Source organism: Pholcus phalangioides, unplaced genomic scaffold, assembly GCF_987345545.1.
Source record: "Pholcus phalangioides strain wild (caught in Gottingen) unplaced genomic scaffold, Ppha-v1.0 ptg000024l_1, whole genome shotgun sequence".
NCBI classification, from domain to species: Eukaryota; Metazoa; Arthropoda; class Arachnida; order Araneae; family Pholcidae; genus Pholcus; species Pholcus phalangioides.
In genome coordinates, this window is record NW_028301616.1 from 3,407,897 (window position 1) to 3,425,131 (window position 17,235).

Below are 17,235 nucleotides of genomic sequence, written 5' to 3' on the forward strand. Positions count from 1 at the left end.
TGGTCAGAGCACTCGTCCGGCAATCGAGGGACCCGGGTTCGACTCCCGGTAGAGGCAGAGATGAGTTTTTTCCTTCCTTAAAAAATTAACATTTCAAATAATAAACATCTTCACAACATCCAGTCTTCTGTATATCTTGAATTGATGAAAATTCCAGAATCAAATCAGTGAAGCTCAGACACCTGTTGTTTTACTAAAAAATAAAAAAATTATATATATTTTCTCACTTCTATTACCATAAATGCTGGGGGCTCCGCAAAAAAAGGGTTCCCGGTGCGACAACACCTGGTGTAGCACACCCGTAAGCGTGGATCTGATAAAGCATTTCTGAGCGAAACCATACTTCCATCACATCCTGGTTGATCTGGTCTTTGAGAGCGTGGCCACCTCCGGTCGTAGGTATCTGTTATCATGAAAATTCAAATGAAAAAAATGTATATTTTTATAAAAACTAAAAATATATAAAATCATCTTGTGTTTTCTGTTATTCCAGAGGCCTCGTCGCTGAAGTTGAGAGATGTGTCGGTTCCCGTCGTAGCGATAAAAGGCGATCCTGTCCGTTTGAATTGTACATTCGATTTGGAAGGTGATAAACTTTATTCCGTCAAGTGGCATAAAGACAACGTCGAATTCTATAGATATGTCCCAGACAATAGGCCTTCTGCTCAACGCTACGAACTCGAAGGAATATACTTGGATGTAAGTATTAAAACTATACCTAGCTATAGACTATACGATTGATTTTTGATGAATAAGTATGTGATACCCTTAACCCTCAGCGTGCTTCTATTTTAAGAACCTCCAGGGATAATGTGCTCAATCATACTGAGAAGATCTGAATTTTTTTCCCAAGAAATTCGGAATAATTTTCGTTAACATGACATTCTTAAAAAGACGTATAGATGGCGTGCGCATGGATATTTTAGTTTTATTATTATTATTTCTCCATTCTCCAACAGGTTTGCTCGTACTGTAGTCGAATCCCGTTATAACGAACTCCAAGAGACCGGAGAACTCACTTCGTTATAACGAAATTCCGTTATAAAGGAAACTCAGGTTGTTTGCACATTGTTCCTATGTATACTTATTTGAGGGATTAGAAAATTGTTCGTTAAAACGAGATTTTCGCTATAACGGTATTCGTTAAAACGGGATTCGACTGTATATGTGATGATTGCACATCGCTGAGTATTGGTAAAGTACCGCGCATTCACTGTTTTGTTGTTGATCGTCGGTCGAACCCAGATCTTCTGTTTCTATCGTACTTTTTTTCCAATTGTATTTATTAAGCAATGGAATCTGTACGAACGGAACGTCAAGAGACTGAAATAATATTCCATTTTAGACAAGTTTCCATTTTGTAATGGTGCACATACACATAGAAACATTTGTCGCGCTACGGTCGTTAACAGAAAGTGGGCGCTTCCGGGGAGGAAGAAAATAAATCAGTTGCCGTTCCGTCCGCACTGAACAAGGACGTACCTTCTTTCGTATGAATAAATTTCTCGTTGTTTGTTTTGCTGTTATTATGCTGTCTTGTGTAACTAAAGTTTCTGAACTTGTGGAGAGGATTGCCTGAACTTCACATGGTAAGCATTGTATATATCCATAGACTTCGAAGTAATTCATCGCTGAGGCGGCCACTGGGTAGATCCCGCATTTCTTGGAGCAATGTAGAAGGTTAACGATCGCCCAGCTCGACTTCATACCATACAAACGTCGTTCATCTGGTTCAGCAAATTCAGCTTGGAGGCGTCTTTTTAGTGCGTCGTACATGTTTTTTGCCGGCAGATTCATGACGAGGTCACTCACATGTGCCAAAACACTTGTATCCATGGCTGCTTCAGAGATGAATTACTTCGACGTCTATTGATATATATATAAACAACGCTTACCATATCAAGTTCAAGCAATTCTCTCCACAAGTTCAGAAACTTTAGTTACACAAGACAGCATAAAATAAACAATGAAAAATTTATTCATACGAAAGAAGGTACGTAAGTGCGGGCGGAGAGAATGATAACTGATTTCTTTCTTTTCTTCCCGGAAGCGCGCGCTTTCTGTTAACGACTGCAGCGCCACAATATTATATCCAAAACGTTCAATCATAAAAGAACTTGATCATTCCACTCATGTTTTCCTTCGCAATGACGCTGTCAAGAAGCCATTGCAGTGCCCATATGATGGGCCCTACGAAGTGGTCGCAAGGCGAAATAACACTATCACCATCAGATGCAAAGGAAGAAACGTATGTGTCAACATTGCAAGAGTGAAACCAGCACACATTGCCGCAGACAGTGACAGTGCAAGCAGCGAACCCATTGTCACTTGTTACGGCAAGGCAAATCGTCCCCAGAGAGAATCATCTCCTTTTATAAGTGCATGTATAATTTCGTTTTTTTCTTCTGTTGTCAATAATTAGTTCGTGCGATCGGCACTGGTAGGGGGGTACTGTGGCGCTTCTGGGAAGGAAGAAAAGAAATCAGTTGTCATTCCTCCCGCACTAAACAAGGTCGTATTGTCTTTCGTATGAATAAATATCTCGTTGTTATTTTATGCTGTCTTGTGTAACTAAACATCAATCAATGCAGGGACTTTTGCGTTGAAGACAGGTTTCGGTCTCATACATCGTCCGTCGTAGTTAGGTTTCACTGCACAGTGATACCTCGGCTAACGAACGTGATTCCCGAACGAATTATCTTCGTTAGTCGAGCTATCACTTTTTTAGAAAAACAAAAAAAAAGTTGTGGTTTTAATGTCGTAATTATTACCGAATGCAGGGTGCTCTGAAATGGACAGACCGTTTTAAAAAGCAATATTAGAAGAACTGTTTGTATTGAGTAAATTGGTTGTTTAATTCGTGGTCCAAAAAAATTCTTTGACTATTCCACGTAGTGAAGCTGTAAATCCTAATACCAGCACAATGCAGATGGCGCAGCGTACAATCAATTATATGAATGGACAATTCTACAAAATGCAGTCTACGTTTCAGAGGTGATTTTGCACGTTAATTTAATCAAAAATTTTTTTTGTGTAATTTATTTGTGCCTGTTTAGTTTTTCCAACTTGGCATCAATTTTTTTTTTAATTCTAAAATTCGGCAGTGGATCCCTCAGTAAAAAGCCTGTGCGATCCAGTTGCGCTTTTGTTTCCTTATCATTTATATTAAGAAAAAGAAAATCCACGCGAATACGGATTCTAGTTGCTATATGAGGGTAAACGAAGTCCCTTATTTAACTTAGCTGCCCAACTTATAATCCATATACAGTAAAACCTGTCTTCAACGGAATGTAAATGCACATAAAATAACGTACATTACTTACTCTATAATTAATAAATGTTTAGGTTTTCACAGCATCTGCATGAAACTTCACCCCACAATGTTCTTCATCTGAAATGACTACACTTACGTTCTTCTTAGCTTTCTCTGAAATTTTCAATGATGGTGTCAGTACCTGTCGTGTCAGGTTCAGTTTGTACATTGTCGTCTACGTTTATGTAATCCTCTGCTCCAGGGCCGTGACTAAGATTTTTGTGGAGGTTGCAACATGATTTCGTTGCCCCGACCATTGTAAAATTTGATGATTTTCCCACGTAAAATTTAGCATCTCCTAAATTTTGCCACCCAAGCAATTTCCCCTTCCCCTGCCTCCCTCTAATTCGCGCCCTGCTCAGCACTTGCGATCAAGGAAAGCAGCTTACATACAATTTTGTAAGTCATTAAATATCGTTTGGAAATCTAACCTTTTCACTGATTTCTTCCGTAGAAAAGAACCTTTACCAAAATATCTTGTGACAATTTCAGAATGCAACTGCTTCATTATATATGACTTTTCAAAAACCACGGCATCAAGTACGGTAACGGTTTTTACAAATTTAAGGGTGGGTGAAGTAGAACTCGCACTGGCAAGCAGTCATTGTATTAAAAATTTCGATAAGCACTAATATTTTGAATGTACCTTTGGTCAATTGGTTGCGAAATAGTCAAAGTGCGTGTGAAATTTTCCGTTATTAAACAGTAACATTTCCCTTTCCGTTTCCGCGTTAAACAGGTTCCGTTTAATCAAGGTTTTTTAATGTGTATTTTGGCAATGAAATCTTTAAACGGGACCGCAAGGTTTTTTTTCCGTTAAAGACAGGTTTCCGCTTGATGCAGGTTCCGTCGAAGACAGGTTTCACTGTATTTCACTACTTTCTAGGTTAGCCTGTATGGATACAGCCGGCCCCAGAAGTCTCGGATTCATCTCTAACTTCTGTTCTGGTCTGGTTATCCATATAGACTCAAATTTATGGGACAGGTTTCTCCGTATTCAACGCAGGTTTTCCCAAATTTCACCCGTTTTTTGTGTGAATTCGAATATCTCAGTGAACATTACACTTAGAAACATGGAATTATTTTTGTTGGAATCAGAAGAGACAGGGCAAAATTTTACTAGGTAGGTTTTGGGACACACGGAGATCGTATAGAAAGTTATTTTTTTATTTTAATAACTATATACGTCTCCTTGCAACATGAATGTTATATCTGAGTACTACACGCAATTTAGAAACTTCTAATTGGAAGTATACCTCTAGATCGTGGTTCGCCAGTAAAATCACATGCCCCTGTTTGCTATGAGCTGTGTATATTTCTGGCATTGGTCAAGTTATACGTTTCGTTTAGGTCATTTTTCTATAATTGTCATCGCATATGCATCGCCATGGGTCCAAGCACCTGGGCAAATAAAGATTTGATTTGATATTGATATAAAAGCTGCGGACTCCAAGGGGTCGAGGTACTCACAATTGGGAATCACTGTTTTAGTCGATTCCAGGAAAGACAATTTGTATGTCTATGTTAGAAGCGATGGTCATTTCCCAATTTTTGACAATCATTTTTTGTTAAAGACTCTCGATATCCAGCAAAATAACTTACCTAAGCACTTCAAAAAGAATATTCAAGGGAGGCCGATCCATTTTGGTAATAAAAAATCTCTCAGTAATCTACTGCACTCCGTAATCCATGTCAAAAATAATATTGCAATTATAGTGAGATAACATCGTAGATTAACAATGTATTTCACGGACGAGTTATCTTGAGGAAACCTCCAGCACCATTTACTTGTCCTACACGTAGATGGAAAGAAAAAAGAGTTGAATTATATTTCTTCCAACAAATTTACCTCGAATAGCTCTTTCCCGTGATAGGATTTTGCGGTAAATCCCCTTGAAAGTGCTTCCCAAAGTCGGACAGATGACTGCCATTAATCTCGGAAGGAAAGCTCCGTTTGAAGACTGACCTGTCATGAGTTGAGATAGGAAAATAGTACTATATACAGCTTCAAACTATTATAGCCTTGAGAGGATTATGAACTGCGTGTATGAAATACGTGAATGAACCCATAAATATTATGCACAGTAAAGAAACCCCGAATTTTATTTTATATTGAATAAACAGTAGAACAGCGGGACCTCCCGGTAACGGACACCGAAAATTTTGCCCGCTACTGGGAGTATCTGTTTATTTGTAGTAAACTAACGGACTTATCCAGTTATCGTAATTCAAAAAGTGCCCATTAACGGTGGGTGTCCGGTAAAGAGGGAATGCCCGCTATGGAAGGTTCCACTGTATATACATGGTGATTATAAATAAGCTGACACTGCTCAGACGTATGTAGAGGTATTTTCATGAAATTCGGTATAAAGAATATATAAACCATGAAGAAAAGAAAGATTCGATAAAAATAGTTCATTTTTTTACCACCAGATGAGAAAGTGACGCTTTTTTTTAGAGCAGTTATTTTTTCCCCCATGGTTCAAATAACGTACAGTATATACCAACTTTCAATGAAATACGTGACCATACCGGGCGCTACATAGGTCACGGTAGTGACAGTATGATTCAACTGACAACTACTCGGCTAAAGTACACTGACACTCCGACCCATGTAGCGCACGTTTTGGTGGACGTATTTTATTGAAATTTGGTACAGGGTATACGTTATACGTTTCATCTGGTGGTCAAAAATAAAAAGGCTTTTCATAGCACTCTGATGAACTGGGACGAAATAAATGAGATAGATAGATAGAACCGCTCACAACCCTGAACTGATGCAAAGCACCGTACTTCCGTTACCTCAAAAGAGGCAAAGTTGTGCCGGAAAAGTTAGCAAACATTTATGGTGGTGGTTCCCCTTGCCCCGTGCTCGCAAGCTTCGAATCACTCGCGTCGTTCTCCCCTTCAAGACAGCCAACTCGATGCAACGTACAAGACTGTAATAGACAGCTGAACCAATTAACTAGGAAGAAAAATTGCACGAGCGCCCAGTGGCACGTAAGGGCCGGAGACCGCAGCCATGGATTTTGAAAGAAGAATGGATGAGATATGTTATGAAGAGAAAAGAAGGGTTAGCCGCAAACGCTGACGCGGGGAGGGGGGGGGGCAGAGGCTCTGCTCCCTAGTATCCTATAAACTTTCAGTTATGAAAGTTAAGGTAACATACGTAATTGAACTGAAATTGCTTCGAGAAAAATATTCTTAGTGGATAATACCTGATAAGCAAATGCAAAATTCCTTATTTTAATTTTTAAATGGTTGAACGAAGCAAGCTAAAAATAATACTAATAAAATGGCAGATGCTAATGGCAATAACTGAAAAGATAATTTTGGAAAGGGATTCAGTGAAATGGGCAGTACAGCGAACGGGAAAACTATCGTAATTAACAGGGTAGCAAAACGGGCGCATTCGGTTCTGTTGGAACAATGACATCAGCGTACGCCGACTCCGGCTCGTCCTTATTTTAATATATCAATGGGAATAACTAGCGAATCGTTGATCCTAGAAGAACACTTTCAATTTGGGAACAGTAACGAAACAGCGTGTAGACCGCAGATGCGTCATTCATATTGCGAGAGTTTGTATAGTTATCGAAATTTAAAAAAAAAAAACTTTTTATTTGGTCCGCTCGTCCTAAAAAAACCCAACTGAAAAGTTGCTGCCCTGTTTCTCCTGCGCCAAACAAAAACAAATTCCATGTGTTTAAGTGCAGTTTTTAAGTTCAGTGAGATAAATTATTTGAATTGAAAATCACTGAAAATCAATTAAAGAAAGGTACTTACGGAAAAGTAGATGACTTTGCCTAATAATACTCAAAAAATCATCAACGAATAAGGCAAATACCAGGAAATACTAAAAAAATGGATAGGATATGCCTACTAAAAACGTTTGTTTTTTTCAAAACCCCCTAATGATACTATACTACAGAATAAACAATGGGACATTTATTATATTCCGTGTGGTCATTGCCCGCTTGGCTACATAGGACAAACACGGAGACCCATAAAAACTAGATTAAATTTACGTGCTCGCTGTGGTTAAAATGAAGAACGTGAAAAATCGACCATCGCCGCTTACTGCTAGCAAGAAAGGCTTAGTTTCAAATTTCAGGAAGCGAAAGTTTTTCACAAATTCAAATCCACGGCCGATTTAGACTTCTACGAAGGCACATACATCCGGGCTTTCAAATAGTAATTAGTAAACGACAGTAAATCAACACCACCGATCGCATCGCCATGGTTTAAATTTATTACGAGCAGGAATTTAAAAAAAAATTCGAATAGACCAATCGGATAGCTACATTTCGAAAGCCAATCAGGTTGTTGCAAAAGACTTACACGCAGGCGCTTCGCTTCACTCTTGCCACTTGAACAGGAGTATTGTATTTTCGTTCCGCTGAGCAACCGAGATTGAAGATTTGATAGTCAATCCAAGTGGGAAACCATCACCTCCTAGAGATGGAATGCCTCTGCACTGTTTGCCATAAACGTCATTCAGACTACCTAGCAAAGTTGCCACATTTTAAAACATAGCATCCTATTTCCTTTCTTCTTATTTTGGCGTAGAATATTCCTTATCGGCTCACAAATACCGCATAGTGATTGGATGTGGGGCATAGAAATCGTCAATTCTGAGCCCAATAAATTCTTTCTCTCACAATGGTGATACTGGCAGGAGCACAGGGAATATTTTTCTCTGAATATTCTGAGGGAAAATGAACTACTTACTGACGTCACAAGCAGACTGAGGAGGCCTTCTATCTCTAGGAGGTGCCGGGGAAACTCGGTCAGCGTGATACTCTTATCCTCTGAAGACGACACCCGTAGCGTGTCGAATTGCATGAGGAATTTTTTAGTATTTGCCTCATTCGTTGACGATTTTTCGAGAAAGGCTTTTGTAGCGGAGACTGTTAGTTTATGCGGTTCTTTCTTTCATTTCCAGTGGTTTTCGAGTTGAAATATCTCAGAAAAAATATTGCACCTAAAAATATAAATTTTTTTGTTTTGTTGGCCTCAGGAGAGACACGGCAACAACTTTCTATAATTAGGTTATTTTAAGAGAGGCATACCAAATAAAAAAAGTTAATTTTTTTAAACTTGATAACTACACGAGCCCCTGCAACATGAACGACGTATCTGATGGGTCTACACGTTATTTCGATATATTTTCTCCTTTTGGAAGTATACTTTTTAGGATCATCGGTTAGCGAATTATTCTAGGATAAAGGTATTTTCCTATGCATCCTATATAATTATCAATGGTGATATTACTAACAAATATAAGAACAATTAACCGGATGCATCTTTATTAAGTGAAATAGGTACATTGACATTACCATATTTTACATTTCATACTTGAGAGAGCTCGATATAATACACAAAGACTCTATAGGTATTCCATGGAAATGCAAACATTTTTTGTTGAAAAAAAATTCAATGCAAGAGTGAATTTCCCGATTTATATCGATACTTACACAGAAAAAAAGAAGAAGAGGATCGAGTGCACACTTTTTCTAAACAAAAACACTCCAAGAAACAAAAAAAATCGATATTATGGATCAATTTCTGTTTTTGCATCACCGAATACGAGAGAAATACGAAAAAATAAAATAAAAATAACGGGAATCTTTTCCTTGTCAAAATATGAAAAATCGAAATTTATGTGTACAGAAATGGAAAATTTATGTTTCTTTGTACTGCGTTTCCCTTCTGCGATGTGGGAGGAAGAAGCTTTTACGAGCACAAGTGGCAGTACTTCAAAGCAGCCATTTCTCTTCTTTCCCTTGTCAAAAGTATATTCATGAATTTAAATAAAACATTCCTGCAGATTATCTGAACTTTATGTTCTTGTAAAAGGTGTATAACACCGTAGAGTATTTGACCGGTTAGTTAATATATCATATATTATGTTATCGTAAAATCGCCTAAAATGTGGGATACTACAATGTTACGAGATATAAGGAAAAACTGGTTAATTTTGTAGATACTGATTTTAGGATAGATTTTTATCTCTGCTCCTACCGGGACTCGAAGCCTTATCCTCCGCATGCCGGTCAAGTGCTGTACCAACTAAGCTATAGTAACATATAGAATATTTAACCAATGGATTAACGTTCAATTTTATTCGTTAAACATTCTACCTGTCACTATAGTCCATTGCTTAAATATTCTGTCACTATAGGCTATTGGTTAAATATTCTATCTGTCACTATAAGCCATTGGTTAAATATTCTATCTGTCACTATAGTCCCATTGGTCCACTTTTGGTTGGGAACTAAAAGTGGACCAATCACCCATCGAAGGCGATGTAATGATCTGATTGCAATGAGCGAGGGGTATAATGTGGGATCCTATGGGTTGGCTTGAGTTGGGGAAGGGGGAGGAGATGGGGAAAAAATTCCTGAAGGAGGGGGTGTTATAAAAAATATATATGTTCTCGGGATGAAGATATCTGATCCTACTCGATCGGTAGTATATTACTATACGGTGATATGACCGGAGTAGGCGTGCCGTAAAGTAAGAAGATTTGTGAGAAACCTTTTTGCCTTAGATATGAGAACCCTTTCTAATATTTCAAATAACTTCCTCAGAAAATACTCCAACTTCTCACTAAAAATCCTCATATAACCATTTTTCTTCAGCTCAGCAAAATAAGTCAAGTCAAATGACTCGTTCCTCGAGAGAAAATAAAAATAAAGAATTTTCCATTTACACGTAAAAAAGAAGCCAATAAAAAAAATTAAGTCTCGACCAGATAGTAATAAGTGTGTTTGGCGACGCGTACGATTCAAATGAACATGGGAAACATTGAAACGGAAGCGAAAGGGAAAAAAAATCGAAAGGAAGTAAAAAGCTGTGCGGCCATACACATTTACCCTGGAAACCGGGCAAGGCTTTTCAACTCTCTGAAAAGGCACTCTCTGTCTAGCAATTCCAAGATATTCTTCATCAAATGAGCACCCGGGAATCCCTTGGTCCCATTCAGCGAACAATCACTGCTTCTTCTTGTAACTGGATCACCCCCCGTGCACCGGTTTTGATCTTTCGTAATTGTCCTCTTCCGCCTTTTCGTGTTTTGTATGTATGTATGTTCCTGTTTTTCCTGTATATATATATATATATATATATATATATCAATGAGGTTTTTTTTTATTTTACTTTTTGGCCTTTCCATTTCCGAGTCCCTTTATCTCCAGGAAAAAGAGGACTATAGTCTGCCTCTTTCATTAAATTCTTTCTCTTTTCTCTCCTTTTTTTCATTTGGATAGGATTCATGTTGTAACGAAGCACTTAGGAAACGACGCCGTAAAAGATTCAGACCACAATAGCTTGTTAGTGAAAGGACAGTTTCTCGCACTTGATAACCCCCAATCCTTTTCTCTCTCCTTTTTCATTTGTATCTCTCCCTTCTTTTTCCTCTTTATTTTCCACCATTGTACTCAAGAGTGCTTTGCAGACAATAGAAATGACTGAGACAATGTTTTCCTCTGGGTTATAATTTCCTATCATGCATTAAAAAAATATAAGTCCAGTGCATGCGAGTATATTGTTCTTAAATAAAACAAATAAATAGCCAATGTGAGAGAAATTTAATCATCAGGATTATTTATAGTCGTAACACTTGAATTGTAGGAAAACAAAGAGAACGGATCGAAATCGAAATTATAAGCTTTGTCGAATAAGATTTTGCAAAACTTAGTGGTGTATCTGCGGAGATGTACGACTCTAATTGGTAAGGCAAACACGGTTTAAATGATTATTTATTTATACAATATTGTTGGCGCTGGGGGTCTATACAAGAGAATGCGATTGACAGTGGCAAAGATATTGTTTGATATTGGACAAAAAACTAGTGATAGTGAGAGGGTGTCGACACTAGAGATATGATATCCGAGGAACAGTGAAATTGTAATTTCGGAACTGAGGTGCCATTGGATCTAATACAAATACAACGCCACAACAGGCAAAATTCCCACTTAAAATGTAGGAAAACAAAGAGAACGGATCGAAATCGAAATTAAAAGCTTTGTCGAATAACATTTTGCGAAACTTAGTGGTGTATTTGCGGAGATGAAGATAAAAAGATAAAAAGATGCCCATAAAATATGAATGTCATATATTTCAAAAATACAGCAACCCAATTAAAAACTAAAATTATAAACAATATATACACATGGTAAAATATTATACAATGCCCATAATGTATTTATGGTTGTCTTATTCTAAGTATGGATAGAGCTTCTCGATTTACCCCAACATGTTTATCGTATTTCTTTTTAAACGTGTCAATTGTGTTACAATTTACTAGCTCCGGGGGTAAGCTATTCCATTTATTAACAACCCTATTAGAGAAAAATTCCCTGCGGCACCATAGCCTTGCATTGTCCCTCACCAATCGATACTGGTGTCGATTCTGCAGATTTCCCTGTTTAATATTAAAATTTTTCTAATATTAAAATTTTGAGAGTGTTTAAAAGTAAATCGATTGACTTTTGCAGCGGCATTGACGAGATATCTCGTCTAACTTTATGCCTAATATTTCGACAATTACGAGATATCTCACCTCTTTAAATCCCCTTATTTTGACATTGCCGAGCCCAGCTAGCTCTATATAAAGGGGTTATGTTCGCAAACATATTTCACGTCTCCCCCCCCCCCAACCTGTCAAAGTAGCCATCGGCGTAGTGAATGGACGTTGTTCAAAGTACGATGACAAGAGGAGTGGGGAGGTGATTTTTCCCTCTCGGATAGTATAGGATTACGCGTACTATATAAATAATAGAGAAAGATAGTGTGTGTTTTTCTTCCTCGGTTTATTATTCTTGAGTGAAGGAGTAAAGTACTATCAGCTGCAGGAAATCCGAAGAAAGTACTGTTCTTGAAAAAGGTTGTCACATTCTGCATAGGATTTAGCGATTTCCAATTAAGCGATTGGCGGATCAGGGAAATTTTAAAAGCCGCTTAAAGTGTTAATGCAAAAACAGGCATATACGTAATTCCATTCTTTGCAAAATATATTTCTCGACATTTACCACTTTAACAGTTGGGGAGGAGGGTGGGGATGGTAATTACACCACCGAAGATCAAATCACTCAGCCTACCATTTCACCATACCTCTTGGTAACTTGGCCCTGCTTTGGTCTGGGGTGACAGTATGTGAGGGTGCCTCTCTCGGATGGTGAAATAGGCTTTCCCAAAGCTAAAGCGCTGGCTAGGGACTCGCGCTCATTGAAGGTGTATAAGAATCTATCACAAAAACCGAAACGGGATAAATTAAGAGGCTGGAAACCCCTCTCCCCCAAGGCCAGGAAGATTACATTGACAAAAAATTTTTATGACGGATTTACTATGACGATGTTTTGACTCTCGGAAATTTTTCACATCGAAATGAATCTTGAAGGGAAAGCGCGCGTTGATAAATAAGCGCAGGTAAATATAATTTCTTTCAGTGTTGAAATGCTATTCAACTCTTTGCTATTCAATGCTTAATTCATCTCGACACACCTCCTTTCTTGCACTTCCAAAAAGTGTCGCCTATCTCTACAGAAGCCTGTTTTGTGCGGAAAAAAAATCAGGTTCTTTCTCTTTTAGTCGATTTTCTCAGCATAAATTTGTATTCCAAGGTTGATTTTCCGCCAATTGCCTCTTCCAGCCAACACCATAATAGAAGAATCTCTAGTGTGGTGCTGTTTGGCTCTGGAATGTTCTGACTGCCCATTTCTGCATACCTGTGCTCTATATCAAGGTAAAGTTTCTCGCGGAACCCTTGATAGTTGTAAGGCTGGTCCGCGTGGAACCGTTGATGATAATGAAGCTGTTATAGAGAACTCAAACGAATTTTTGTATTTTTAATCCAAAAAAAGTGTGTCCCCTACTGCTGCCCCAAGAACATCATAGCCCCAGGGCAAAATGAAAGGAGGCCTAGCAGCACCTCTTAATTTGTATAATTATTTATTGTCATAAATCATTGTGCCAGATCTTATCGTGGAATCTCCTATTCTCATGCCCCCCACCTCACAAAAAGAATGGGTTGGGCACGGCTCCTGCTCGGGGGACAGATATAATTCTGATCAGATGTGATTCTATTTTTGTTTTTCACACTACAAATTCGTATTAGAGGGGGTTTCGTGGAGAGTCTGAACTGGGCGCCCATCAAAGATCTCAACCCTACTGCGGGATGTGGGGGCTATGGATCTCCGTGCCGTGTCCAGTTGAACTCATGGTTGGGAATCACGAGGTTGGAGCCCTGTCAACCTATCGGAGGCAGTGAATATCTCCTGAGTGTGAAATCAAGCATCTATCCTCACGGGTTTAAGTAAGCACTATGATTCTCCTACAAGGGTAGAGCTGGCGGCTCAATATTTCAGCCAACATAATTTATACATAATTTATTATTTATCATTCACTTTATTCACTGGACGATATTAAATCGAATTAGACATAACCCTATAACACACACACAGAATGTTCACAATAACGTACCTCTACATTTTAGATATTTCTCTAACTCGGCCCGATATTGATGGAACCTTAGGCGTAAAAAGACGGGTTTCCGTGTATTATCAGTGATGCTTGTGTCAGAAAATAGATTCATTAATATAAGTTTTGATAAGACCTATATATTTGCGTATATTCTGAGCACGAGAACCCGGGACAAACCTCATTGTTTTTCTTTACGCTATAAATTCACTATAGGGGATCACCAAAGACCTGTTTCGGGTGGGCGGAATGATGAGCACCGAGATGCTCGCAATAAAAAGGAAAAACGTCATTACATGAAATGTGCCCTTTAATTTTTTTTACATTGCCTTTTATTACACCTGCACAGACCTATTTCTTTGCTCACAGAATTTCGATATCTGTGCGGAATGAGAAAATAACATGCTGCCTTACACAATATGGGGAATTATTTTCTGCTCAGCAAAAAACTCTGTGCACATGGAAGCATTCTCAGACTCTAAACGGCCATATTTTGTGAACTTATTCACCATGAAAAAGTGGCGCCTTCCTTAGGCACTTTTGTCCACCAGCAATAAATGGGTAAAAATAAAATTTCATCAGCAAAAAATATGGCTTCCGGAAAATATTGAAGAAAAAAAAATTATACAGTACAGTATCATTACATGTGAGAAACACATGAATGTGAAGAACCCCTACAATATTAAATATAATTTCACTAAAGTGATTTACTTTCCCGCAAACTGCAAAATTTACCAATCTTTTACAACATAAGTTCACAGAATCTTTTACAGTATAGTTCCATTCGGAGAACGGTGATATGTGTATGAAAACCCCAAAAAATGCCATCAGAACCATTTAATGTGACTTTTGAGAATTTGGCAAACATATTAGAAAAAATAAATAAATAAGATAGTGAAAAAAGGTTGCAAATGGTTATTAGAATTTACAGAACAAAAATACACCCCCCCCCCCATGCAATCAGAATCATTTGATGTTTGTTTTAAACATCTGGCAATTGTATATTAGATTAAAAAATCTATGCTGATATAGGTCGCATAACAAATGGTTATATAATAGGGTGGACCGAAAAATCGAAATATGGATAAAAGAATCGGCTTGGGGCGCAAAAATTTAAGAATGCTACAAAAAGCGTAAATTTTTTTCAATTTCAATTAATTTCTTCCGGTGCCCCAAGGCACTTAAATATTTGATAAAATCAATTTTTATGCAAGTTTTGGATAAAAAAAAAAGAGTAAAATAATCTATTTCACAGGGAAAATAGTAAAGGCAGAGAATGAAAAATCATTTATTGTTTATTATTAAATGTATAAAATCATTTAGTATAGAAAAAATTTGAAGGCATGGTAAAAGTTGGAAGGAATGGTGAAAATACTCATGCCATACCCAAGCAGTTGAAAGATGCATTCGCCTAATGTCTGAGGCAATGGAAAGTGTGTGTGGACAAGACACAAGGCTTCATAGTGAATAGGATAAAATCAAGAAACAATATATCAAACATTTTAATACCAAAAAGCATTACAACATTTAGAAATATGTAAATCTTCAAACTGATAGAATTAAAAAAAGCTATTACATACGTACAATTTTTATAAGTTTTATAATTTATTGCTTTGATTTTTAAATTTATACTTCATGTATTATTATGAAATTATTATTATTTATAAGTTTATACTTTAATACCTCAATACTCTGCAAAATTTATAAAAAATGTTCATTAATTTACAATTTTTAATACATTTTCATGAAAGTGTGAATTTTTAACTATTTTTGGGTCGCTCGGGGTACCAGAAGATATGAATGAATTTCAATAAAAAAAATTTCGTAAACTAATACACCCAAGACACAACTTTCCCACCCAAGCCAAAAGTAATTTTGAAAAAATAAATTCCTATACTTTTTCGACCCATTCTACTGTATAATTCACAAAGCGTTCATATCATATATCTTTCAAATATTGCAATAATCAATTTAGTGACCAAATGTATTTACATGACATTTCCTCACTCTACCATGTTAAAAATAAAATCGATCTGTAGTGAACTATCAATGGACATTGCAGCATTCATTTGCAGCATTTTACAACAAAAAAAAATTGGTGCAATTTATTTACAGTAATGTTTATCTATAATATGCTGTTGGTACATTATCAATAAAAAATGCACGGCATTCTCAACATCACAACTTCAGAATGACTAACCCTTATTTTTTACTTGTTCTAACAATTAAAATTCCTTTCTAAAATTTGTAACCAAGATATTCCTCGGTCTTAGCTGTACTAATTTCTGCTCAGCTGGGTAGTTGGATGCTGAGCTGATAACATCCACTTCTGAAGCATCTTGCTTCTCAAAGTACTTTTTGGCCAGTTTCTTTATATATTTGTAGATGGATGGAATTTGAAGATCAGCGTGCAGGTCGGTTAGTCTGAAGTATTTTGGAGCACCTGTGAATCTCCTGAGAATATAATTTTGATGTTTCCGGAGGTTGTAAATATTGCTTTTCTGAGCGAAAGCCAACAGGTCTGATAATTTGTTCATAGATAGAACCGCTCACAACCCCGGACTGATGCAAAGCACCTTACTTTCACTACCTCAAAAGAGGCGGAGTTGCGTCGGAAAAGTTAGCAAATATTTATAGAGGTGGCTCCCCTTGCTCGCAAGTTTCGAATCACTCGCATCGTTCTCCCCATGAAGACAGCCATCAACTCGATGCAACGTACAAGCCATTTGGCAAAAATGGGTGACTGAATCCAATGACTAAGGAGAAAAATTGCACGTGCGCCCAGTGGCACATAAGGGCCGGAGACCGCAGCCTGGGATTTCGAAAGAAGTGTGGGAAAGACATGTAGGGCAAGAGAGAAGAAGAAGAAGCTTGCATATGTTGAAGTGGGAGAGATTTGAGAATGGTCTAAATACACAATTTATACAAAATATATATATATACAGCGCCTCGACTGTGACGGGAAACGAAGAAACAAAGCCTCCGTCCACAGTGCTGAGCAGTTTTGTTCCCATTTCCTTTAGAGAAAATGCAATATATACACACAGAACACACACAGAGCCTGCACTGAGACGGGAATAATCAAACAGTGGCTCTACTTCCTTGATGTCTTTCTCACTGTACACGTATACAGGGTGATTCTAAATTCATGTGACAAACTTTAAAAGGTGATATAAGACACATAAACATGCATTTTTGATCGGGGAATGTGCTGCTGAATCGCAATAACAAAGGCGGTAGAGGGAGTTTTTGGAGAACGATTTGCTGATTTTTTCCGACCGATTTGCTTCAATATGTGCTACCATTCATTCGAGGGTGCATATGCACCTTCGGATTGGAGTTCGTTTTTTATAGTTGAAAGGGCCATCACAAAAGGTCACGCTGCGCCAAACAATGATCAAGTGGTACAATGACTTGTGGTAGAATTTGCGATAGCAGGT

At 37.7% G+C, this 17,235-nt stretch overlaps 1 protein-coding gene across 1 annotated transcript in view; it reads left to right on the forward strand.

Moving 5' to 3' along the window:
• Positions 1-17,235, forward strand: part of LOC149068584 (uncharacterized) — a 102,873-nt gene that overhangs the window by 51,017 nt on the left and 34,621 nt on the right. The window contains exon 2 of the mRNA XM_089251003.1: positions 494-699. Coding sequence (XP_089107129.1) covers positions 494-699 — 206 coding nt within the window. The remainder of the gene's footprint in view (positions 1-493; positions 700-17,235) is intronic.